This window comes from Neolamprologus multifasciatus, chromosome 7 (genome assembly GCF_963576455.1).
Source record: "Neolamprologus multifasciatus chromosome 7, fNeoMul1.2, whole genome shotgun sequence".
Taxonomy (NCBI): Eukaryota; Metazoa; Chordata; class Actinopteri; order Cichliformes; family Cichlidae; genus Neolamprologus; species Neolamprologus multifasciatus.
Window position 1 is genome coordinate 9,237,931 of NC_140445.1, and position 24,700 is coordinate 9,262,630.

General features: G+C 39.7%; 1 protein-coding gene across 1 annotated transcript; it reads right to left on the reverse strand.

Annotated features, from left to right (window-relative positions):
- Positions 1 to 18,502: 18,502 nt before the first annotated feature.
- On the reverse strand, positions 18,503 to 22,683 carry LOC146513736 (uridine 5'-monophosphate synthase-like). Its single transcript, XM_085166661.1, has 10 exons — positions 22,193 to 22,683; positions 21,575 to 21,728; positions 21,107 to 21,231; positions 20,810 to 20,997; positions 20,609 to 20,700; positions 20,311 to 20,471; positions 20,109 to 20,226; positions 19,837 to 20,012; positions 19,633 to 19,747; positions 18,503 to 19,194 (listed from the first exon to the last, which is right to left on the reverse strand). Exons 1-10 carry the CDS (start codon positions 22,340 to 22,342, stop codon positions 19,016 to 19,018), a joined length of 1,458 nt encoding a protein of 485 aa, XP_085022787.1. The 5' UTR covers positions 22,343 to 22,683; the 3' UTR covers positions 18,503 to 19,015.
- Between the last annotated feature and the right edge of the window lie 2,017 nt (positions 22,684 to 24,700).

A 24,700-nucleotide genomic window follows, 5' to 3' on the forward strand; every position in this document is an offset into this window, starting at 1 on the left:
TTTTAGTTGAGACCATCTGGCAAACAGTAGATAGAGGCTAAGACAAATAAAAAAGAATAGATTTGAACAGAGATAAAAAATGTCCTCAAAATAAATAGAAACAATATTTAAACTCAAAGTGAAAACAAGGTCCTGTGTGTGTCCTTTGCTTTGTGTGGGGCTGGACACATGCTGGTTAAAATGAAAAGAATCCATGATGCTGATAAAACCTCTGGCAAAGGGGTTGACGTCATCATCAACGTGTATGATTAAAATATAAGTAATCAATATAAACAACTATTAGCAGTCTGGACTGCTTCATAGTGGAGGATAAGAAGTCACTGAACTCCAAAAAAAGCAATTTGGGCCGAGTGGACAATACACCACAGCATAGTAAAAAGGATCCTTATTCTCGACTTTAATCAGCTCTAGTTCAAACAAAAGAAAATGTCCAACTTTTGCTGAACGGCAGGAGAAATGGCCGTGAAAAAAACACAGTAAGACCTCCTCCATGACCAGACCCCCGAGGCTTGCTGATGAAGAAATAGCCAGTGCTCGGTCAGAAATAAATAAGGAATTCTTTTTGGAAAATATCAAATAATTCAGCAAGATTTATTAGTTATAGATAGAGCATTAAAAAGCGCCATGGTCTGTGAGGTAGAAGCCTCATTATTAGCAGAATCTCGAGTTAGGGGGTGTAAATACTCAGGGTTTGGGCCACTATGCTCGCAGATTCCACTCACCGAGGGGATAAAAGGCCGGCCAGGAGAGCCTGTATGGACCCTCTTGAGGCAGCATGATCCCAGAGACCTGAGCCCTGTGTATAGGGGCGTGAAAAACAAATTCCCCTCGATTCCAATTTTCTGAGTGCAGGTAACAAGATGTCGATGTTGCATACCAGACAGACCCTGCTGTAGAACAGCCTGAGGTTCACATGGACACCTGCTCTTCTCCTTCTCCATGGTATGAGGACACAGCTGAAGTTGCCGGACAGGGATCTAGGCACTGGCAGAGGATGGAAAATGCCGACACAAGAGGATGAGACCCACCATTGAAGATCAGATAGATAACAGCGTCTATCCAGGGCAGCCAATACATCATTGATACGGAGCAAAAACAGGACAAACGCAAACACAGGTGCCATCATACCATCACTCTTTTGACCACATTTTTAAGACTAAGAACTAGGAAACATTCACAGATATGCAAAGAAACTTCTTGGGACACTCACAGCTAACTGGATGCGATTTACAGTTTTGATTGATTTTAGCCAGTCACACAGAATGCCCATTACCACAGTAATTTCGACTGCTGCTTAGCTGATGGCACATTTGAAACTGATGACTCTCACTGGTGGACTCAGTTTTCCTCTGTAAATCTCTTGTATTTATGGGTTTAAAATGTGTTTTCATAACTTGCCCCCCCTCTCCCAAACAAATTGGCTTAAATGGATGTGCACACATTTTCAGCTTATTCAAACCAATCAAGATGGGCCTTTTTTCCTCTCTCTTTTGTACTTTTTTTTGCAAAAGTTCTTTACCTCGCCCTCAATCTTTTAATTCCCCGATGGCTGAAGAACCAGTCTAGTTCTTAAATGGCAACTCAGTTTAGTAAATAAGATCAAAGGTCATAAGGGTCATGGTGTGTCAGTCCTCACCATCCAACCCTTTTTGCTATGTTTTGTTATGTTCTCTCCTGGATTCCTGCTTCCCTCTATGTGGGTGTAACAAGGCAGCCTTTTGTGGCTTGATTTACAGTGAAGATGGAGACTGAGACAAAGTATGGTGGAAGCAAGAGGCACTTATTTGCCTACATATATCTAAAGCCATGACATTCAATAGCAGGTCAAGCCTTCTACAGCAATCACTCCTCTGTCTAATGACAAATGGCAGCCTTTAATACTCTCAGCTGTTAATGACTAAACCAATATTTACTCTCATGTGAATTTACCAAATTCTAACATTCCATAAACATTGTACAATACACAATCTCAATAAATAAAAATATCCGTACATTTTAACATTCTGATAATTATCTGTGGGGATACTGGTGGGCACAATTCAAGACTCTTCCCTACCACGACTCACCTGTTTAGCTAAGCTAATTCATTAGACGCAAACTCACTCATGGGAAGCATTAATTGACTCCAGAGTGGAGCAAAACTTGGCTAAGTCTTGGCTCTTAATGGGATCCTACTCTCTGACATAACTCACGGAAACTCTCAGCTGTCTCTGTCTGGCGACCACGTGGAGGAGTTTAGTGTGTTTGTTTTCCATCCCCCAGTACTCCATTAGTTCTCACCTACCCCTGGTTAAGCAAGCACAACCCACAGATTTATTGGGCAGCAGTTCAGAATGGAGTACCTGGTGTCATGAGAGTTATCTGCGTTCTGCTACACCTAGTGTCTCAGAGCCGCCTGACCCAAGTGACAAATCTGATCTCTTTGCCATTCCTAAAATCTACCATGACAGACCCAATGACGGTTTCATGCTTTTCAGAATTTTCAAGACACTTTTATTAACAGTTGCTGGAATACACAGCTACAGCTGCAGCTTTCCAGTTCGCAGCTCACTCTCAGACAACAACAACGCCATGACAGGACCCAGTTTAAACGTTAAAACTGGCGAGGCGTGATTGTAGATGCCGCTCAGGTGCGTCCACCTCACCTGCAGTGGCACCGCAGACCACGCCCCGCCACATCCTTATATTTATAAAACACTTTTGTACTCCTACTGACCCAAGACCACAAGTCACGTCTTTGCTATTCATTCATACAGCACTACATTCTGTGTGCTTCAAGCACTTTATTTGCCTCACATCCATGGCCAGTTTAGAATCACCAGTTAACCTAATATGCATGTCTTTGGTCTAAGGCAGCGCTCCCTAATCCCCGGGCAACAGATACCAGTACTAGTCCATGAGAGTTGAGGCTCGGGTGTGAAATTTATCGTTTTCAGTGTTCTTATCGGTTTTTAGTGTTATTTTTGTTTTTATGGTTACCTCGGTTTCCCTGGGATTTTTCCCATGTGTTATGAATAAATCTTTTTTTTTGGTACTGGTAGTGGTTTTATTTTGTTGTATTTATCCGCGACACCTTAAAGGCCGGTCCGTTCAAATATTGTCGAACATAACCGGTCCTTGACGCAAAAAAGGTTGGGGACTGCTGGTCTATGGGAGGAAGCCAGAGTACACTGAGGAAATCTACAAAGCCAGAGAGGCAACAAACCACACACTGCTGCCATAACATTTTGATTTTTGAATGATTTATATAGACATGTTACTCAAGAGAAGCAGAGTTAGGTGGGTTGGATTGGGAATTTGGATCATTACTGTGATTAATACTGTTTTAAACTCATGGCTTCTGCACACACTTTGGTAATATTTCTGTTTAATAGTGATGTTCATATTTATTTGGTATAGAAGAATTACATGGCATTGCTTCTCTGTTGGGGCAGGATGCTCAGGGCTTTGTCTACTCAAGTTCATTCTTTAAAAATGCTCCAGAAGTGACCTAAGATTTGATATGCAGGGGGAAGGTGCTATAGCTCTGCTCATTTGTTGTGGTGTGTGTACACACTATTCTGATAGTGGTGTCTAAATGACTATGTTTTCTCTTCTAATCATTGTGTATTTTTTTCTATAATTGTCATTGTATTAATGCATATTGTTTGATTTATTTGTAAGACACTCAAAAGCAAAAGCGCTCTCTTGTTGAAATCTTCCTTAGAAATGTATCTTTCCCCAGGCAAGCGTTTTGGGAGTTTTTTACTTGTTAATATGATAGTGGTGTCTAATTCATTTTGTTTGTGTTGCTATAAATGTCATAATTTTTCTTTAATTTTGTTATTTTCTGCTCTTATTGGTCATTGTTTTATTGTTAAGAGTGTGACATATTAACTGACTGACTGGCCCAGCCTCCCAACAACCCATTTGTCAAATAATCGAAAATACCTCTGGTAGTTCTGATCTGCCACTAGACACACAGATATATACAATCCCACCACAAAGGTGTCATTATGAACAGTGTGGGGAGAGCAATGAGAAAAAGCATTGATTTCTACTCTGAGAAAGTGCACTCGTAACAATTACCGCTCCATTACAATAGAGCTAACTGAGTGCAGAGAACAACTTTAGAGCAGTCCTGACACATACAAGCGCACACACACAAACACTGCTGGCTGCCTGCCATCACCACAGCTACTAACACACACACACATGTTGGAGGTGGGGCTGTGCAGAGTGAGTGAATTTATTTAGAGGTATTTCTACTGTCACAGTGTGCATGTTAATTTTGCAGGCTGAATTATTAAAGCTGCAGAGCAAAGACATCCCTCACACAGCCTACAGCAAGACATGAAGGAAAAGAGTCCAGTGTTTTAAAAGGCGATCATTATGATACAGACACTGAATTCACTAAATTATAAACACTTCATTATTTGAACAAATAAAGGATATTCCATCAAATTCCATCACTCTGTACCTGACAGACTGAAGGTGTTAGGGTGCCAATCTTCTCCATCTTCCTGGATTTCAAACAGAATTCCCTCCTTTTCATTGACAAAGGGATTATGTCATCAACTAGAAAGCCAGAGAGGGACTGAGCAGTTTAGGATCTTTTTTGAATACTTTTGCTGCCATCTTGTGACATTACCAGGTATTACGGACTAGATGAACCTTAAAGTCATTATGTTGTTGTCAAAGAACTGATGAGAAAGACATTTGACAAGCTTAATATATATGTTAGGGAATTGTTTGGATATAGAGAATGCTGGTGGCATGAATTTAAATGTTTGTAGCTTCATCCAGTGATGAAACTGAAATCATAATAGGGAGGGATTCTTCTATCAGATGGAAAGATGAATTAAAAACAGCAAAATTACAATATGTAAACTTGTAAAGGAATATTATAGACAGTTTTCAAAGCTATAGATTGATCTGTAAAGATGTCAAGCAGCTTCTAGATGCTTAAAGGAAGCAGAAAGGTCAGTTTGCATTCTGGGTTTTTTGCATTAATAAGGCAACCTGCTCCAAGGTGAGTTTGAGGTTTTAAAGAAGTCAACATAGAGAATTTTTATGTTTACCAACTTTATTTAGTGCTTTTCTACTTTACCTGAACATTCAAAGCGCTCTATACAGGTTGCCTCATTGACTCATTCACACCTGTTCATAGAAGCCCTTTCATACTGATGAATGCATCAGAGAGAAACTTAGGGATAATGTCTTGCCCAAGGACATTTAATTCAATTCAATTCAATTCAATTCAATTTTATTTATATAGCGCCAAATCACAACAAAAGTCGCCTCAAGGCGCTTCATAGATACAGAGAAAAACCCAACAATCATATGACCCCCTATGAGCAAGCACTTTGGCGACAGTGGGAAGGAAAAACTCCCTTTAACAGGAAGAAACCTCCGGCAGAACCAGGCTCAGGGAGGGGCGGGGCCATCTGCTGCGACCGGTTGGGGTGAGAGAAGGAAGACAGAATGAAAGACATGCTGTGGAAGAGAGACAGAGATTAATAACAGATACGATTCAATACAGAGAGGTCTGTTAACACATAGTGAGTGAGAAAGGTGACTGGAAAGGAAAAACTCAATGCATCATGGGAATCCCCCAGCAGCCTACATCTATTGCAGCATAACTAAGGGAGGATTCAGGGTCACCTGGTCCAGCCCTAACTATATGCCTTAGCAAAAAGGAAAGTTTTAAGCCTAATCTTAAAAGTAGAGATAGTGTCTGTCTCCCGAATCCAAACTGGAAGCTGGTTCCACAGAAGAGGGGCCTGAAAACTGAAGGCTCTCCCTCCCATTCTACTTTTAAATACTCTAGGAACAACAAGTAGGCCTGCAGAGCGAGAGCGAAGTGCTCTAATAGGGTGATATGGTACTACAAGGTCATTAAGATAAGATGGGGCCTGATTATTTAAGACCTTGTATGTGAGGAGCAGGATTTTGAATTCAATTCTGGATTTAACAGGAAGCCAATGAAGGGAAGCCAAAACAGGAGAAATATGCTCTCTCTTTCTAGTCCCTGTCAGTACTCTTGCTGCAGCATTTTGGATTAACTGAAGGCTTTTCAGTGAGTTTTTTGGACATCCTGATAATAATGAATTGCAGTAGTCCAGCCTGGAAGTAATAAATGCATGAACTAGTTTTTCAGCGTCACTCTGAGACAGGATATTTCTAATTTTAGAGATGTTGCGCAAATGGAAGAACGCAGTCTTACATATTTGTTTAATATGTGCGTTGAAGGACATATCCTGATCAAAAATGACTCCAAGGTTCCTCACAGTGTTACTGGAGGCCAAGGTAATGCCATCCAGAGTAAGAATCTGGTTAGATACCATATTTCTAAGCTTTTCAGCGCCGAGTACAATGACCTCAGTTTTATCTGAGTTAAGAAGCAGAAAGTTAGTGGCCATCCAAGTCTTTATGTCTTTAAGACATTCCTGCAGTTTAACTAGTTGGTGTGTGTTATCTGGCTTCATGGACAGATAGAGCTGGGTGTCATCTGCATAGCAGTGAAAATGTATGCTATGTCTTCTAATGATGCTGCCTAGGGGAAGCATGTATAATGTAAACAGAATTGGTCCTAGCACTGAACCCTGTGGAACTCCATAATTAACCTCAGTGTGTGAAGAGGACTCTCCATTTACATGCACAAACTGGAGTCTATTAGATAGATATGATACAAACCACTGCAGTGCAATACCTGTAATACCCACAGCATGTTCTAATCGCTCTAATAGGATATTATGGTCAACAGTATCGAATGCTGCACTAAGGTCAAGAAGGACAAGCACAGAGATGAGTCCACTGTCAGAGGCCATAAGAAGATCATTTGTAACCTTCACTAAAGCTGTTTCTGTGCTGTGATGAACTCTGAAACCTGACTGAAACTCTTCAAATAAACCATTCCCCTGCAGATGATCTGTTAGCTGTTTGACAACTACTCTTTCAAGGATTTTTGATATGAAAGGAAGGTTGGAGATTGGCCTATAATTAGCTAAGACTGCTGGGTCTAGAGATGACTTTTTGAGTAAAGGTTTAACTGCAGCCACCTTGAAGGCCTGTGGTACATAGCCGATTATTAGAGATAGGTTGATCATATATAAGATCGAAGAATTAATCAATGGCAGGACTTCTTTGAGCAGTTTTGTAGGAATGGGGTCTAAAAGACACGTTGATGGTTTGGAGGAAGTAATTATTGAAGTTAACTCAGAAAGATCGATTGGAAAAAAAGAGTCTAACTTAACATCAATGGAACTAAGAGTAGCTGTAGATAATATTACATCTGTGGGATGATTATTGGTAATTTTTTCTCTAATGATAAAAATTTTATTTGTGAAGAAGTTCATGAAGTCATCACTAGTTAACGTTAAAGGGATGGTTGGCTCAAAAGAGCTCTGACTTTTTGTCAGCCTGGCTACAGTGCTGAAGAGAAACCTGGGGTTGTTCTTATTTTCTTCAATCAGTGATGAGTAGTAAGCTGTTCTGGCTTTGCGGAGGGCTTTCTTATAAAGCAACAAACTATTTCTCCAGGCTAAATGATGATCCTCTAAATTTGTGACATGCCATTTCCTCTCCAGATTACGAGTCATCTGCTTTAGGGTACGTGTTCGAGAATTATACCACGGGGTCAGGTACTTCTGATTAGAGACCTTAGTTTTCACTGGAGCTACAGTATCCAGAGTCGTACGTAGTGAGGAGGTGAAATTATTAACAAGATAATCGACCTCTGTTGGGGTAGCGTTCAGAAAGCTGCTCTGCTCTGTGTTGGTACAGGGCATTGACGATGATAACAGTGGCTGGATTATATTCTTAAACTTAGTTACAGCGCTTTCAGAAAGACATCTACTTTGATAAAGTCCACTCTCCACTGCTGCGTAATCAATTATTGTAAATGTAAATGTTATCAAGAAATGATCAGACAGGAGAGGGTTTTCAGGAAACACTGTTAAATGTTCAGTTTCTATGCCATATGTTAAAACAAGATCTAGAGTGTGATTAAAGTGGTGGGTGGGTTCTTTTACATTTTGAGAGAAACCAATTGAGTCTAACAACAGATTAAGTGCCATGTTGAGGCTGTCATTTTTAGCATCTACATGGATGTTAAAATCACCCACAATAATTATTTTATCTGAGCTCAGAACTAAATTAGATATAAAGTCTGAGAAATCAGACAGAAACTCTGTGTAAGGCCCAGGTGGACGATAGATGATAACAAGTAAGACTGGTTTCTGAGTTTCACAGCTGGGGTGGACAATGCTAAGCATCAGGCTTTCAAATGAATTAAAAGTCTGTCTTGGTCTTTCATTAATTAATAGACTGGTGTGAAAAATTGCAGCCACACCGCCCCCTCGACCTGTGCTTCGAGATTTCTGGTAGTTAGAATGACTCGGGGGTGTTGATTCATTTAAACTAACATAATCATCCTGCTGCAACCAGGTTTCTGTAAGGCAGAGTAAATCAATTTGTTGATCAATTATTAAGTCATGTACTAACAGAGACTTGGAGGAGAGAGACCTAATATTTAATAATCCACATTTCACTGTTTTACTCTTTGGTTCAGATGTGGATACTGTATTGTTCTTTCTTTGTAAATGTTTAAGTTGTTTGTTGCTGGTATTTAGTTTGTTTTTTGTCTTTTTGGAAGCAGACACAGTCTCTATGGAGATGGGTTTTTGGGGGGGTAGCAGGGGGAGAGAAGCTGCAGAGAGGCGTGTAAGACTGCAACTCTGCTTCCTGGTCCCAACTCTGGATAGTCATGTTTTGAGGGGTTTAATAAATTTGTCGATATTTCTAGAAATGAGAGCTGCTCCATCCAAAGTGGGATGGATGCCATCTCTCCTAACAAGACCAGGTTTCCTCCAGAAGGTTTGCGAATTATCTATGAAGCCCACATCGTTTCTGGGACACCACTCAGACAGCCAGCAATTTAAGGAGAACATGCGGCTAAACATGTCACTCCTGGTCTGATTGGGGAGGGGACCAGAGAAAACTACAGATTGCAAGCGATGTTCATTTGCATCGGACACACGGTCGAAATGAGATTCCCTTGGTGATGGATGGGCTCACTCTTCCTGCTGTTTAAACAGTCTGACTAAAGACTTGTGGGGATGTGTTCCCAACTCCACACAATTCATATATCCCCCATCCACTTCGTACCTGGAAATGGGATATGTCACTTTGGTGGATCAATGCTGTTTGCCCACACTGTATCATGTTGCAAATTTATTTCACAATGCTGAAAGTGAATAGACTTATTTCCCTAATAATCTTCTTTTAAAGACCCATCTGGTCTGATGCTATGTGGATGACTCAGATCAATATGATTGAGATTTTAAAATATGCCTGTATCTTTAGCATCTGTCCTTTTCTGAAAAATTATAATGACTAAAACCGCTCAAATTCATGATTCATGTTGCTATTTGGAAAAAACCTTATGGGCTATGAGTGGAAATATTAGTGCCATTGCTGATTTTCTGCTGAGCACTGGTCTTATAAATTGCCAGGCAGTTCTCCTGCAGAGAAGAAGGAAACCTTGACCCAGAAATAATGACAAAATATTCATTTAGTTCCTCATGTGCTACACTCCTAAATCCACAATGGGATATTTTTCAGTTGCAAGTAAGAGTGCCGTGATAAAAAAAAAAATCTGTCTCACTAAAACTGTGTAAAAACTATTAGAAACAGCTTTTTAAAAAAAACCAAGTAAAAGTGTTTGGAGTGAATAAAATCCACATGTTATAACTATTATTTATTAGAAGGTTATATCATGTTTATTGTTATACATTTAACTGAAGACATGGTTACTTTTTTTGCATTCTTACAATAGCATTAAGCTACACACAGTTAAAAACAAACAAACAAAAACGTAATCTTTCCACATAGTTATTGTTTTCTCACCACACAGAGCCTCTTGTCCACTCAGTCTGTGATATAATTGCTTTAGGATAAAGATAAAGATGCACTGTATGTGGCAAACACAGTATGACTCACATCCCCACAAAGATGCCCAAATGGAGGGCAGTGGGGGACAATCAGGAAGTTCATTTGAAGTAGATAAACATTTCTCTAATTAGCACTGTAGTGCTGAATTAGTTTAGATACATAGTGTCAAATGCATAATATTAATCACACACACAAAAGAGAGAGAGAGACCGAAAATGCGAAAGTACTAACCAAACCTTTATCAAAGCTATTCTAATATGTTTCCCCCTGAAAATGTCTTAATTTACATTATCTCCATTATGGGACTGTATAAAGATATTTAGGTCCCCACAACATGTTTAATACCTAGACCACACACAAGCACACAAATGACACATCTTGTAACCTCTTAAGTCACCGTTCATTTGCCAAATAGGTGAAATTATCATATAAAGCTGTAGCATGATCCTAGCCCTAATAATGAACAGGTCATTGGGGATGTTGTGGATGTAAAGATGTTCAATTATCTTAATTCATTTAGCATTTGCTTTTGTTTGTTTTTTCTGTAAAGTACTGCATTATACTCCAGTAGTCACAGCGGCAATGCAAGCAGCACCATGGGAAGAACTATCAGTGTGTGCAGAACTGCTTTACATGAGTTCTAATTCAACATTAAGATCACCTTTACAAGTCAATCCAAATTCATGGACAAGCTTACATTTACGATTCCCAATGCCTAAGTCATTTAATTAAATAGCACTGGGTTTCTGAGTAACTCACTCAGTTTTAGTTAATTTTATATACTTCACTTATATGCTTCAATTTTATGTACTTTTACTTAGGAAAAACCAAATTATTTGCAATCTCCAGTAAAAAAAAACTTTTTTATCGTATTATTCCAAAATGACAAGCTGATACCTTTGCGATTGCTGGTGCATGTGATCCCCCCCCCCCCCCCCCCCCATACACACACACTCATCAATAAACCTAATTTTGGTCAAATACTCCCCCCAAAAGCACAAAACTTGCTCCCAGCTATTTGCAGTCATGAACAGATACTGTATTTTGGTAATGTCATTTAATGCTGCAGAGAGGAAATTGAGATGGGAGCAGCATAAAGTGACAGTGTGAGAAAGAGGACTCAGCAGTTTCCCCCCTCATTAGAAGTCTTGTAGAGATGCTACAATGTTTAGGATTCCTCAAACTGGGGTTTCCTCTCACCTTGACCAAGTTCATCTTATAACTACACAGAGACACGTCTGTGAACACTTCCAAAGTTTTAGTGTGGTATACTTAACATTCTGCCTTTTTTGTCTCTTTGTCTCCTGTAGTCCAAGTGCAGCTCTGAATTCAATGGATTCATCGGTTGATTGCTGTGTTGAGCTGTTTTTAATGCTTATTTTATAATGTCACAAAAAAGTGTAACATAATTGTTGGATTCTAATTAAAATAGTGAGTGCAGTACCTTTTAAGTTGCATCTGAGCAACTTAAGCGGAACACTTTTTAAAATTTGCATTTGAATTTCTAACTAAAATTTAACTTCACCTCAAGTTTGAGGTTTTAAGAGGTAAGAAACACAAGGTTGCAAAAGCCTCCACGTTCCCCTGAAATGAACGTTAGTGTAGCAAAGGACTGACTGTGACGCCTTCGTGACAAATAAATTCATCATCAGCTTTGGTCATAAACCTTATCAAAGTCCGAAAGGAAAAAAAAAAATTCGATGTGAGGTTTTACAACTGGACAACCGCTGCACCAGAATAAAAAAAATGCTAAGAAAAAGTTAGAAAATTATATCATAAACACCCATGAATGAGGAGCCTGTGCAAGCTATTACTGTTTGTCTGATTTACTTCAAAATTGGCTGCTGTATTGATGGAGAAATCACCTGTAATTCACAGCTGGACTGGATCTCCTATTTTGTTCAAACACATTCACTAAAACCAGTGCCACACACACACATACAGTGTGACTGCTACTGGTTAGGTTCTTTAGTAATAGAGTGTTGTAGTTGTGGCTTTCAGGACCCTTTAAAAGAAGATAAGATAACCTTTATTAGTCCCACACGTGGGAAATTTGTTTTGTCACAGCAGAAAGTGGACAGTGCAAAGTTATATAGCAAAAATTAGAGAACACTGGAATACAATAAGAATAAGATACGATACACAACTGTACAGAATAGAACAGAATAAATAAAATACTATATACAATAGAATACAATAAAATAATATACACAATCAGATAAAAATAGAATACAAATGCTATATACAACTGAGTGAAAGTTAAACTTTGTCAGAAAAAGAGTATTGCACTTTGTCTTATTGCACATGTGTGGGTTTGTGTGTGTTTGATCAGCTGCAAAAGTCTTTGTTGTGGAGTCTGACAGCAGTGGGGAGGAAAGACCTGCGAAATCTCTCCGTCCCACATAGCGGGTGCTGCAGCCACTGAAGGAGCTGCTCAGTGCTGTCCGAGTCTCCTGCATGGGGTGGGAGATGTTGTCCAACAGCGATGACAGCTTAGCCGCCATTCTCCTGTCACTCACCACCTCCACTGGGTCCAGAGGGCATCCTAGAACAGAGCTGGCCCTGCAGATCAGCCTGTTCAGTCTCTTCCTGTCCCCGACAGAGATGTTGCCACCCCAGCAGACCACACCATAAAAGATGGTTGAGGCCACCACAGAGTCATAGAAGGTCTTCAGGAGTGGGCCCTCCACTCCAAAAGACCTGAGTCTCTGCAGCAGGTACAGCCTGGGACTCAGGTCTTTTGGAGTGAAGGGCCCACTCCTGAAGGCCAGGATATAAACAGTGTTGAAATTGAAGTCTTTAAAAATGCATAGAAATATAGAGGGGTTACATTTCAAAAGTCATTTAATATTTGATCACATGAAAGAAATTAAAAAATAATGTGTGAGTCAAACTACTGATATTTCTGACATACTTATAAATGAAGCAAACAAAACAGGAGAGCAACATGTTCTCACTGTTACTAGGTTAAAATAAGTTGCTAAATGTGGTACAATACACCATGCACTATTTGAATACAAAGTTAGTGCAAGCTATAATATACTCAAAGCTACCCGCTCTTTAGTGAATTAAATCTGAGTAGCTGGAGCTGCCATGTTAGCAAATACAGAAAGAAATTCAACGCTAGGCCACAGATAAAATAAAGGCTTCTTGGTAACTTCAAAATAAAATCACAAGACTTTGAGCATCTCATCAGCCACAGTATATAAAAAAAAATATGTCTCTGACCTTTTGGCATTCAGGTGACCCTTACATGCTGTTCAAGTTAGAGTTTTAACTTTCTCAGTTATGAAAATTTGAGAGCAATAAAATGCTCTAAATGTCATTCTTTTAGCCTGAAATTTGGTGACTTTCCAAGTGACCAAAAATACACAAAAATAAAAAGAGGGGTTGAGGAGGTTATTGAAGACACCTCAGCTGCCATTACAAGCGACTGTGGTTAATGGGCAGTTTCCCAGTCTAGTTTGCAATAAGCTAAGTGTGATTAAATGTTGAATTATTATTGCTATGCCAAAATTGTAATGATCATAATTTTTGTAATGATACAGATTTGATGTTTAAAGTTTTTTTGGCAATAATGGTTATATAATAAGTCTTAACACTTTCACAATTTTCTTCTCATTTAGTTTTCAATAAAATATATTGAAATCACTGTGGATGTATTTTGTATGTATTATGTAAAACAGGACATAACACTGTGTGATAACAGATATTTTCCCAGAGTGAGCCAGCTGCAAAACATTTGGCACGTCACATAACAACAACAATTCAACATAGAAGAGCCTGGACTGCTCTGTGTCAGACAAGAATAGGTACAGCAACTATTTCTTTTCACAACAGTAAATATCTGGGAACTGAGGCAGACTCTGTCTGTGCTTGTTTAAAACACTGAGGTAGATTTTAGTTTAAGAGCAGCTAGAGGGATGCTAGTCTTTCATTAAAAGGTCATTCCATGACATAGGTCGATAGATTTTGGTAGAAATATCGACATTAACACTAGCACTGATGTGTTTCATCCCAGTGTAGAAAGTACTAAATTTAGCATCAACCTTTAAGTGTAAGTGTAAACTTTCAGTCTTTTGCAGTGATGAGCTTTTTAGAAAATCTTTTTTAGTTATTAACAAAAACATCATTGACACACTGCACATTTGGTTGTGGATTTTAAGGTGTATGGATGACCCTATCTGAGCTGGAAAGCCATTGCTGAATTCTAAACTCTGCATTGTCAGTCTGCAAATGAAACCAGTGTAACACGACTGCTACTAAATCTCAAATCTCACCACAGAAGTTAGTATAGCTTATCTAATGTAATGCAATTTCCCATTTGGCCCTCTGTGCTGGGTCTTTGTGGCCTCTCGTTGATGAGGATTCACATGACAAATGCAACTTTGCAAACTTTCCTTTGTTTTGGAAATGAGTGGTGTTAGTTTCACCCTGGCAGACATGTTTCATTCACACCTTAACATAAAGTGGTGAGGGGTGTTGGCAATGAATGTGAGCCAGAGATCAGTGGATGGGGAGGCACCAAGAAAAGCTTGTGTTATGCAAAATGGGAATTTAAAAGAGAATGAGTTTTTGTTTCTGCAGCTACTGTGGAAATTGTTAAAGTCTTCAGCATGCGTTCTTGAAGTTGCTATTCATGGTACTGTGAGGTTACAGGCTAGATACTTAATAATAGAGTCATTTTAGAGTCACTGATTTGCAAAGCAAAAGCTAAACTCAGTCCAGATGTAAGTTACAATTGAAGACCAATAGATCCCAAATGAAAACCCACAGGCTCAGGCTGTCCCAATAAATAAACACATTTAAGTCACAGGATTAACAAATTCTGGTGTAAGTCTTTCTGACTGAAGAAAATAATACAAAGAGAAACTTGCATTATGCAGCCTTTTATTTAGATACCAACTAACCCATGTTCATGTTTTTATATGTCTGTTCTACTGTATTCTAATGTAATGGTTACACTTTTATATTTCTTGATAAGAATTGATTTATGCTGTGGTACACCGTTATAACATGCAATGTAGAGCAGCAATATAACTAATTGATGTTTTCATGATGTTGTCCTGTAAAGGACAGGAGAAGATTTATTGTCTGTGTTTTTGCCACAAGAAGCTGAGTCTCTGTGGGAATGCATATATGCATCTTTTCAGGGAGGTCCACCTTTAGGGCTTTGGCTGACCGCTTCCCTGTGCATTACCATGGCAACACTCTCTCTTCCTACTAGGGATGCTCTGTTGAGTAGCCTGTGTTCGTGGAAGTTTTAGTAATGTGTGCATCATGTTATTGAATTGTAAGATTCAAGCAGAAAACCGCTCACTGTTACTCAGCAACTCATACCCTGTCCCACTGTTTCCTGACTGTGGGATTTGTCCCCAGCTTCCTGTGTATGCAACACAAACAGCAGGAGACAACAGAATGCAGGCGCATGTGTGAACACGGCATTAGCAACCTCTGACTAGATTCCCCACTGAGGTAGATGCAAGAGAGTCAACAGTAGAATGGCCCCTTCTTTTTTGCTTCTTTGTTTTGGGGATAGGCCTTATTGTCTCAGTTTTCTCTCTCACTGTGTCTCCTTCACCTCAGGCCATAACAGCGAGGTGTTGAAAAGACATGTAGTCAACAGAGGCATGTGACTCTTGAGACAACATTACAGGTAGAAAAGCTCCTGTGACAGAAGAACTTCTGTCTAGAATCACGAGATATCACAAGATACAGACACAGAAAAGCTGTGTGTCCATCAGTAAGAAGGCATTACACTTGCTTAAATTCATTTCTTAGAAAAATAATGAATCTTCACCTTTACCTTTTCAGCTTTCAGACTAAAATATAACTATTTATGTAATGGTAACGTGCCTCTGGTCTTCTGCCCCCTACAAATGTATATCCCCACAGCATAAGTAATACAATTACACACATATTGTATTTCCATCACTTCATGGAAAACACTAAATTACTTTATTTTATTGTGAGTTAAACATAACCTAAGGTTTCTAACCAAGGTCCTAAAATTTACTGATTTACAAATGAGCACAAATGGGTGCATACATTTAAAAAGGATAGAGTAGAGTCAGTTGTCTGGTCTTTAAAATTTGGTTTATGACTGACTCTGAATTAGGTTAGATTTAGATTGACATGCACCACCCATCCAGACCAATTCAGACACTCCATCAGCTGGTCAGAAATGGCTTGAGGAATACAACGAAAAAATCAAGACCTCTCACCCTCGCATATGCGAATCAAACTAAGCATCCACAAGATTCACCATAACAAGCCTGATTCACTGTAGCTCCATTCTGTAACCCAAAGCACTGACAGGATCTGCTGCAGTGTCCTGGTTTCAGACGCCACAGGACATCCCATATGTCCAGTGTCCATGCTCAGAAGGGGCAGAGTTGTTTTGGCTTCACAATTATGTGCATAATATTATGTGCAAACTCAGAAATTATTCTCACAGGCTACTATGATAAAAACCACATGGTCTATTCTTCTGTATTCAAGATTCTTTATTTGTCATGTGCATAGTTATACAAGTACAACGTGTAGTGAAATGTGACCTGATACGCTACTCGACTGTGAAAAAAGAGAAAGAACATTGTATAAAGTGAGTGAATATATACAAAGAGGACATTATGCGCAGTAAGTGAGTGAGTTATATACATTATATAAATAAAATAAAATAAAACAATCTGGAAATTTACAGTTCGAAATCTGAGAATGAACATTGTGTGAGTGGGGTGTTAAAGTGTCTTGTGCCATAGTGAAGGCAGAAGGATCAGGCATGATATGAGAATGTGCTCATATCATGCCTTCTAAAAGCTTTCTAAAAGTCTTGTGCAGTGTAACAGAGAATTAGACACACTTAGCATTTTATATATCTTCATCTTGACTAACAGCTCCAGTTTTATGGGATAAAGCTGTAACCCCAAGTCATCATTAAATGGGTGGGATGAAATTAAAAGGTAAAAATACAACAGCTAGTCCTACTTTGCATCTTCAGTAGGAAATACTAGAAACACATCATAATTTCCCCACAACCCTTTAATGAATCTTCACTACTTTTGAGATTCTAAATTACAACAGAATAATACAATTTTAAAAAGCAATAAAAGTCTCAATCATGCATGAATTACTTTTCTGCACAGAGTAAACTGTGGAAATTCACATATGACCTTTGGACAATGTAGGACGGGTTTAGGGATACAGTGCAAATGTTTCTGGGTATGTATTAAAGACAAAGGGCAGGAACAGCATTCAATATAGTTGCAAAATGTCTGATTGGTGAATTTTTTTCTTGTGTGTTTTTGACTTTTAACTTAGCTTTACTTTTTTTCTCCAAAAAAAAAACAACCAAACAATCAGTGAGCAAATTAATACTTTTTATTATTAGACTTGGCCATGGGGTCATTTTAAGTTCTTTCTCTACTGATGGCCTGCTTTATTGTAGAGCTGTTTGCAGCAAAAGCTGAGCAGCTGCTAGTTATCTTGTTAATCCCATAGATTACAGGGACAAAAAGTGTAGAGCAAATAGATTATTGTGGAAGATGGATGCTGACTGGTTTTTCTCTGTGAGGACAAATTTGAGAGTCCCAGAGGGTTACTAAAACCGATTTATAGCCAATGCAATTTTCATAACAGTCAAAAATCCATCATTTCTCTGCAAAAGCTGCCTGCATTTAACCAAGAGCACAAACAAAGTCCACAATTTCATTGTGTAAAAGCGGTAACTTATAAAGATAAGAAGACATATAGATATTTATTGTCAGTGGTCACAAAACTGTGAAAAACATGGAAACTGTTAAACAGCGAGAAATGAAAAACCAAAAGACTAAAATATAAATAAACCGAACTAAAGATAAGCACTAAATAAGAATATAGAACAATAGATGAGAGCAACATGTTTAAATCCAACATCCAGCTGTGCTTTTAGGGAGAGGTGGAGGGGTTACGCTTTTCCTGGGGAAGCAGGAAAAAGCAGTTTTTTAATTGTTGGTTTTGGACTTGATTTAAATCTCTTCCCTGAGGGCAAGAGGAAGAATAGATGATACCTGGGGTGAGTTAGCACATTAAAAACTGAACCGTGTGTGGGGGTGTAGTGGAGCATGTGTGCCAAAATAACATGGTAATAGAAGGTTTTAAAAGGATGCAGGAAGCAGTCTGATCAAAAGAGATATGTATGATCTTAACACTGCATAATGTATTGAAATGACATGCTGGCACCACAGAAGGCAACAAGTTTCTCCTCCATTGTTGTGGATATTTAGTTGCATGATGTGATGAAACCGGGGGCTTCCTAAAAGGGTGAGGTGCTGAGATTTTCAATACTTTGACAAAAGACTGAAGGGAAGGGAGGGTGAAGTGCTAAGTTATCAGGTAAAGCTAACAGGCTTAGTTAGCATTCTGTTAGCATTCTGCACCTTTCCAGCTGTAACAATGTCAGCTGAATCTGACAACTGAAAAAATACTAAAAATACTGAAAAAAGCAACAATATGATCATGAGAGGTCCAAACTGGCAGAGGTGAAACACACCAGGCGGGCCTAACTTTAACCCATAAAGCCAATACAGGGTGCAAGTTTAATACAGGTTATCTGGGACTGTGCTTAATGCCTGAATTATGATTCAGCTGGAAATCTACATCATGACTGACGTTACGTACATGTAAATTGATACCCCTCTCAACTCTACACCATAACTTCATATATAATCACTATATTAGCTATAACTTTAGCTAAGATAAGATAAGATAAAACTTTATTAATCCCTCGGGTGGGTTCCTCTGGGAAATTTGGTTTCCAAAAGCACAGCACCGACAGAAGTTACAGAGCGTGAGCAGAATATTATATATACACACACACATATATAAATACAGAGACATGTATAAATAAAATATATGAAGGGGATAAATAGAATAAATAGGAATAAAAAAAAATACAGGTGAATTGCACATTTCAAGTATTGAGGTCTATTGCACCGTTGACTATTAACAAAAAGTATTGCACAAAAGGTATTGCACAGTGAAGTGAAGAGGCACTACAGCTTAGTTGTTCCTCCCTCCTTTGAAACTCGAGTCAGAGAGTTACTTAGATGCTGCTCTGGCCCACTCTCTTTCTGTAAGCATCCCAGCCCGACTTCCTGTACAACTCTGCAGCTTCCACCCTATCAGAGGCTGCCAAAATGCCTCGTCCCACGATGATGACATCAGAGGCTTTGCTGTAGACAACTTCCTCTGGAGTGGTGTACTGCTGGCCCAGCAAATCTCCTGTAAGGGGGGAGGGAGACCGAGAGAAGGGAAAATAGGTTTAGAGGAGACTGATACAGACTTTGGGAGATCAGCAATAGCAGGGGCAGCACCAGTTTCATGTACTATAGCACCACCCTGTGTTAGAAATGAGTCATGGCACCATAAAGCAGAGTGCAAGGCTGCATGAGGTGCAGTTTGGCCTGAACTTTATAAAAACCTCGAACGAGTTAACACAACTCTCTGAATCTCCTGTTGGGACACGTGTGATCCTCGGGTTACAACAACAAGGGATGTAACACTGAGTGTATCCATGTATCTTCAGTAGGGTGGATTTCATATAGACACTGCATTCACAACTCACTTCGTAGTTCTTTTAGTATGATGAATATAAGTGAAGAAAATGATGATAAACAAAGAAACGTCAGCTCAAAGTTCAGTGAAAGCTGTCAGACTTACCTCCAGCCTGCATCTGCACCCCGGGGGTCATGTGGATGAACTCTGGCCTCTCTGTGAGCTTAGTGCCACAGATAAACCCAATCACAAAGTCCGAGTGCTCCTCTGCCATTTGTACCTATGAAAACACAAAACAGCTGTAAACTGAAAAGAACACAAAGCACATGTAAACAAATTTAGAAGAAGAGCACACAGAAATGAGCTCACCACAGCCTTCGTGTATTCACCAGCAGCCAGAGATCCCTGGGAGCTCATCTGAGCTATGAGCAAACAGCCTCGGGCCAGAGGCTTCCCTACAGCGCTCAGACCTTTCACCACTCCCGGCCCCGGCACTGCGTGGGCATTCACTATGTGGGACCACGATGAAATCTGGTACAAACCACCTGGAGAAAAGACAAGATCACAGCGTTCGACTACTTTGGAGACATTTTTAAGTTACTTTGAATTTACACGACCAAAAGAACGTGAAACCGTCTCACCCTCATACTGATGCTTGACTGTGTTCCCGATGTCAGCGAACTTGCGATCTTCAAAGATAAGAAAGTTGTGCTTTTCTGCCAAGGCCTGCATTTTCTGAATAAAGGCTAATGTGTAGTCCTGTTAACACATATGGAAAAAAAACTAAACATCAGTTTGTTTGTTGCATGTACAGATTTGAGGTTTTAGTTGATCCTGCTGTACCTGGAGGATGTCTACATGGGTCTTCAGCATGCAGATCTTTGGACCGAGCGACTCGGCCAGCTGGAGCAGCTCCTCGCTGCTGGTTACATCAGCAGACACACAAAGATTGGACTGTTTGTCCTCCATAATCTTCAGCAGCTTTGCTGCTAGAGGATGAATGTCTGCAGACAACAGAAAGAACAGAAAATGAGAAAAGAAAAGAGCAAGAGCAGTCCACAGCATGTGTGTGGAGCTCAATGAAAACACCACCAGTCTCTGCTTTGACATGAAATAACTAAATAATTTAAGTTCTACATACTTGGTAACTTGGCTCTTTCTGAATAACTGAGCTCCAGCTTCTGTTCCACACACAGCTTCTTGCTGGCTGGAGAGTCTGTGCCATTCTTGGGCCTGAGAGTGAGTCAAGGTGACAGTTTCACCGATTTTTTGTTTCTAGATTGTAGCGTAATGCAAGCAAACACACCAGCTACACTGGGGGGAAAATTCTGGAGAGTTGTACCTGAAAGTGTTGTTGTCCCGGATGAACTCGAGGACACTCTGGGCGGTTTGGGCGTCGATGCGTTCGGCTGCCTGCAGCACACGGAGCAGCTGAGATATGGAGATGACGGGATGGAGCTTGATTCCCTTTGATGCCAACATCTCCACGCCACCTTGCTCTCTGTCCATTAGTACAATTGCATCCGTCACCTTGAATAAAAACATGTCAGAGGTCATTCTTGTGTACTGCTGCTCTTGATGACATCAGTACAGCGTAACTATGATATTATTATCTTTACTGTAACGTTAGACTCTGGACCTTCAGTCCCTCTTTGTAGAGCACTTCAGCAGTCTCCAGGATGCTGGTGCCGCTGGTCACCGTGTCCTCAATGATCAGGCATGTGTCCCCCTGACGGAACGACCCCTCCACCAGCCGTTTGGTTCCTGAAGCAGAGTTACAGAAGGCAAATACTGAAGGACAAACTTACAGTAATTCTCAAACTATGAACTATTAACCAACAATATAGCATGCTAGATGAAGCACGCACTTTCCTGCTTTGCATTTTGTTTTTAAGGTTTGGTTTACGCAGGTTCTGCACCATTGAACTGGGATTTCAAACAGTTTAATGTCTGCCTACACTGGACACCTGTGTATTCATGCACACCTCAGTGGGGTACTGCCCGAGGCTTCAGCTTTTTCAAACATCTGGACAGCAAGTTTAATCAGAGCCTGTAGTGGCAGCATTTTTTATTCTTTTGAAAACCTGATCAGCTGAGAGCGGCTCACCATAGTCCTTGGCCTCCTTCCGCCTGATGAGCATGGGCAGCTCATGTTGTGAGCAGATGATTGTGGCCAAAGGCAAGGCTGTGTAAGGAACCCCACACACAGAGTCGAACTGCAGACCCTCTTCCTGCACTCGCTGGTAGATGAGATTTGCCACCTGGAAGTAAAAAACAGTAGTTTGGGTCTGTTGTCAGAAAAAAAGATCAGAGTTTAGAGTGATGTGTTGCAGATGATGAACTTCTAATAAAATGTTAATTAAAAAGCTGATACAGCTGTTTAAAGCTGAATGGTTTGAAACGCTCATCCTTATCTTGTCCTGAGTGACCTGAAGAGCTTCAGAAAGCTGCAGATTCCTGTAACGATTATTGAGGCTGGAGTGAGAGATTAGCTGGTGAGAGGTCCAGTTTTATCTGTTTTAACTGCTATTTTCCGTGAAAGGAGTTGATCCCTGAAACTCAGTCATTGTGTCTGCTACATTACTGTGAAATAAACCACGTGAGTATGAATATTACACAGGAACTGACGAGTGCCTACACAGATACTGCATCCAGCAGACGTTTCATGTGTCCGGTATCGCTTTGAGCTGTTCTGTTCTACAGTCACGAAGATAGCACGTGTTACCTGGTTCATGAGCGCGGGGTGGGACACGAGCACCCTCAGGTCGTTATAAATGGGTGTCATCAGGCCGCTCTTCAGCTTGTATTCCCCGAACTTCACTCCGTTCACGTCGTGGAGCTTCAGGATTAAACTATCAATTGAAGCGCCGTCCATTCTCTCCGTATCTACGAGCTTCCGCTGGACTTTCACTCGTCCTCAAAACTTGCTCGTCCAGTTCGCGGTACCGCAGTTACGGTAACACAAACACTTCCGCTAAACCTTTCAGAATAAAAGCGTCAATGTCCGTTTTAAGAGCGTTTAATGTTTACAGATCAAATGTCGCGTAGCTCAGTGAAGAAACGTGAAGAAGCCCGGTAGAAAGAATCGTTGTTTGTGAAAGTTCAAAAATGAAGACTCGAATAAATAACGTTGCGACAGGCTGCGGTCCAGCCTCTTAGCTGTGATAGGCTCCAGCACATCCAGAAGATGTATGGATGAGAAAAGTACGCCCTAACCGGAACTAAATACCCGCGTCAGCGGTATAGCCCTTCAAAATAAAAGCACCGACCTCAGTTGTATACGTTTACAAAATGTGTGCACGTTTTCAAAATGTACAATTTATATTTGCATTTCAAGTTATCGAAATAATTTACTCAACACATCTGTGGGTTTTACAGTAAAAAGAAAAAAGACTAGGATTTTATGTTTTTTGTGTGATTTCTGATCAGTTGCATTAATACAGTATGTCAATGAAAAAACAACTAAATTCAGACACATGAGGTTGAGCTATAAAGAATGATACCAAGCATGGCAGGGAAACAATAAAATAAAACAATTTAAAGGTGAAATACAAATGTAAAATCAAAAATGGCCAGTTATGTTTTGGACCTCAGAGGGTTGACTCAGCAAATCATGAAAGATTAGGTTTAACTGGTTTTTGTTCATGACAGTGCAGATTTCTGACATGGTGTATAAATTTACGCATGTAACAATTTGATTTTTTTCTAACAAAAAGTATGAAACGCAAGTGAGAGGTTATGAATCTCTCCCTCTCTTTTGTTGGAGACCACAGAGGAAAGAAGTATCAAGAATGGTGAACGGTGGAAAGCTCCATACTGTTCTCATGAAAATGTCTCAAAGAGAAAACTGACAGAGGTCATAAAACTGGTTTCACAAGGCGCAATGTTAGCCGGAGACAACAAACTGCTGGCAAATTTACCATAATGTGATATTAGCCACAATGTTTTTAATTAGATGACAGTTTAAAGCCAAGGATGGAACTTTCTTGAAATCTGAACCAAAGGCCACCGGTGTGCTTGTCCCCTCTCTGCTCTCACTCATAAGCCCCTTTCAACAAACGTATGAAACCTGTGCAGCACTAGGAAGGTAGCCTCAGAGTATGTCATTTCCTCGTTTTACTTTCAATCATGGTCATCGAGTCTCTGACAATAAGAAAATGTGTTTACATCATTTTTATAGATCCCATAAATAATTGTGGCTATATTACAGAACAGCACACAGAACAACATACTAATTTGTAAAGAAAACAATTTTCACTAGCAGTCAAAAACTAATGTGTACATTTTAAAGAGTGAGAAAACAAAATTTGTGTTCACGTTTGCAGTTTTGTTTTGTTATACAATATTTGAAATAAAAAACAAACAAAACACTACATTTTCAGAAATATTTGTTGGTGTTTTCTTGTTCGTTTGTTTGGGTTTTTTTTGTACTACTTGAACACTAAAGTGGCCCTCCATTGAGATGAGAGTGCCAGCAGTGGCCCACAGCTCATTTAAGTTTGACACCCCTGTGTTAGACTAAATGGCAACGAAAAAGTTGTTCAAAAGCAACTGTCATAATATGGAAATGTGTAACTTTGAAATAGTAAAGTAGAATTTAGATAAAGTCATTATGATCTAGGACTGTAACATGCAAAAAATGAGCAAATGAGAATATAAGACAAAATTCATGCCAGAAAAAGTCACTAGTGTTATGTCATATTACGACATCCCAAACACAACCTACAGTAACGGAAAAAAGAAAGTGCTCCTGCAGTGTACCTTCAGCAGCAACTTCATTATGCAGGAATTGTAGTCCTCTCTTCTTTACAGCGTTGCTTAAGTTCATTAAGGTTTGTGCAACTCTTTAAAAAAATCAGGAATATTATTTTGAACATACAGTGACTTCTGAATCACTAGTCATTCAAACGATATATCATAAGAAAAAGCAGAATTTGTTATAACATGATCATGCAATGTGAACACACTGATTGCTGGAATAATTCATCACTGGTGATTATTGTTAAGGGCTCTGCTTGACAGTTGACAAAGTGTTGTCATTTGTTCAGATACAACTAAACTGTGCTCCCATATTTGTTTTAGTCTTTCTTCCTTAGTCATACTTCTTCGGTGTTTTTCTAACTGTGATGTTATGAACTTTAATATTTACCACATTAACTGAGGCCTGTAGCGTCTGAAATGTAGCTCTTAAATTATTGACTGACCTTGAGGTGAATATGCTGGGGCATCCACA

Coding starts and splice junctions, on each gene's coding strand:
- LOC146513736 (XM_085166661.1), bottom strand. CDS start 22,342: ATGGACGGCGCTTCAATTGATAGTTTAATCCTGAAGCTCCACGACGTG. Junction 20,998..21,106: donor TCTACAAAGAGGGACTGAAG/GTCCAGAGTCTA, acceptor TTTTTATTCAAG/GTGACGGATGCAATTGTACT. Junction 20,472..20,608: donor AGAAAGAGCCAAGTTACCAA/GTATGTAGAACT, acceptor TGTTGTCTGCAG/ACATTCATCCTCTAGCAGCA.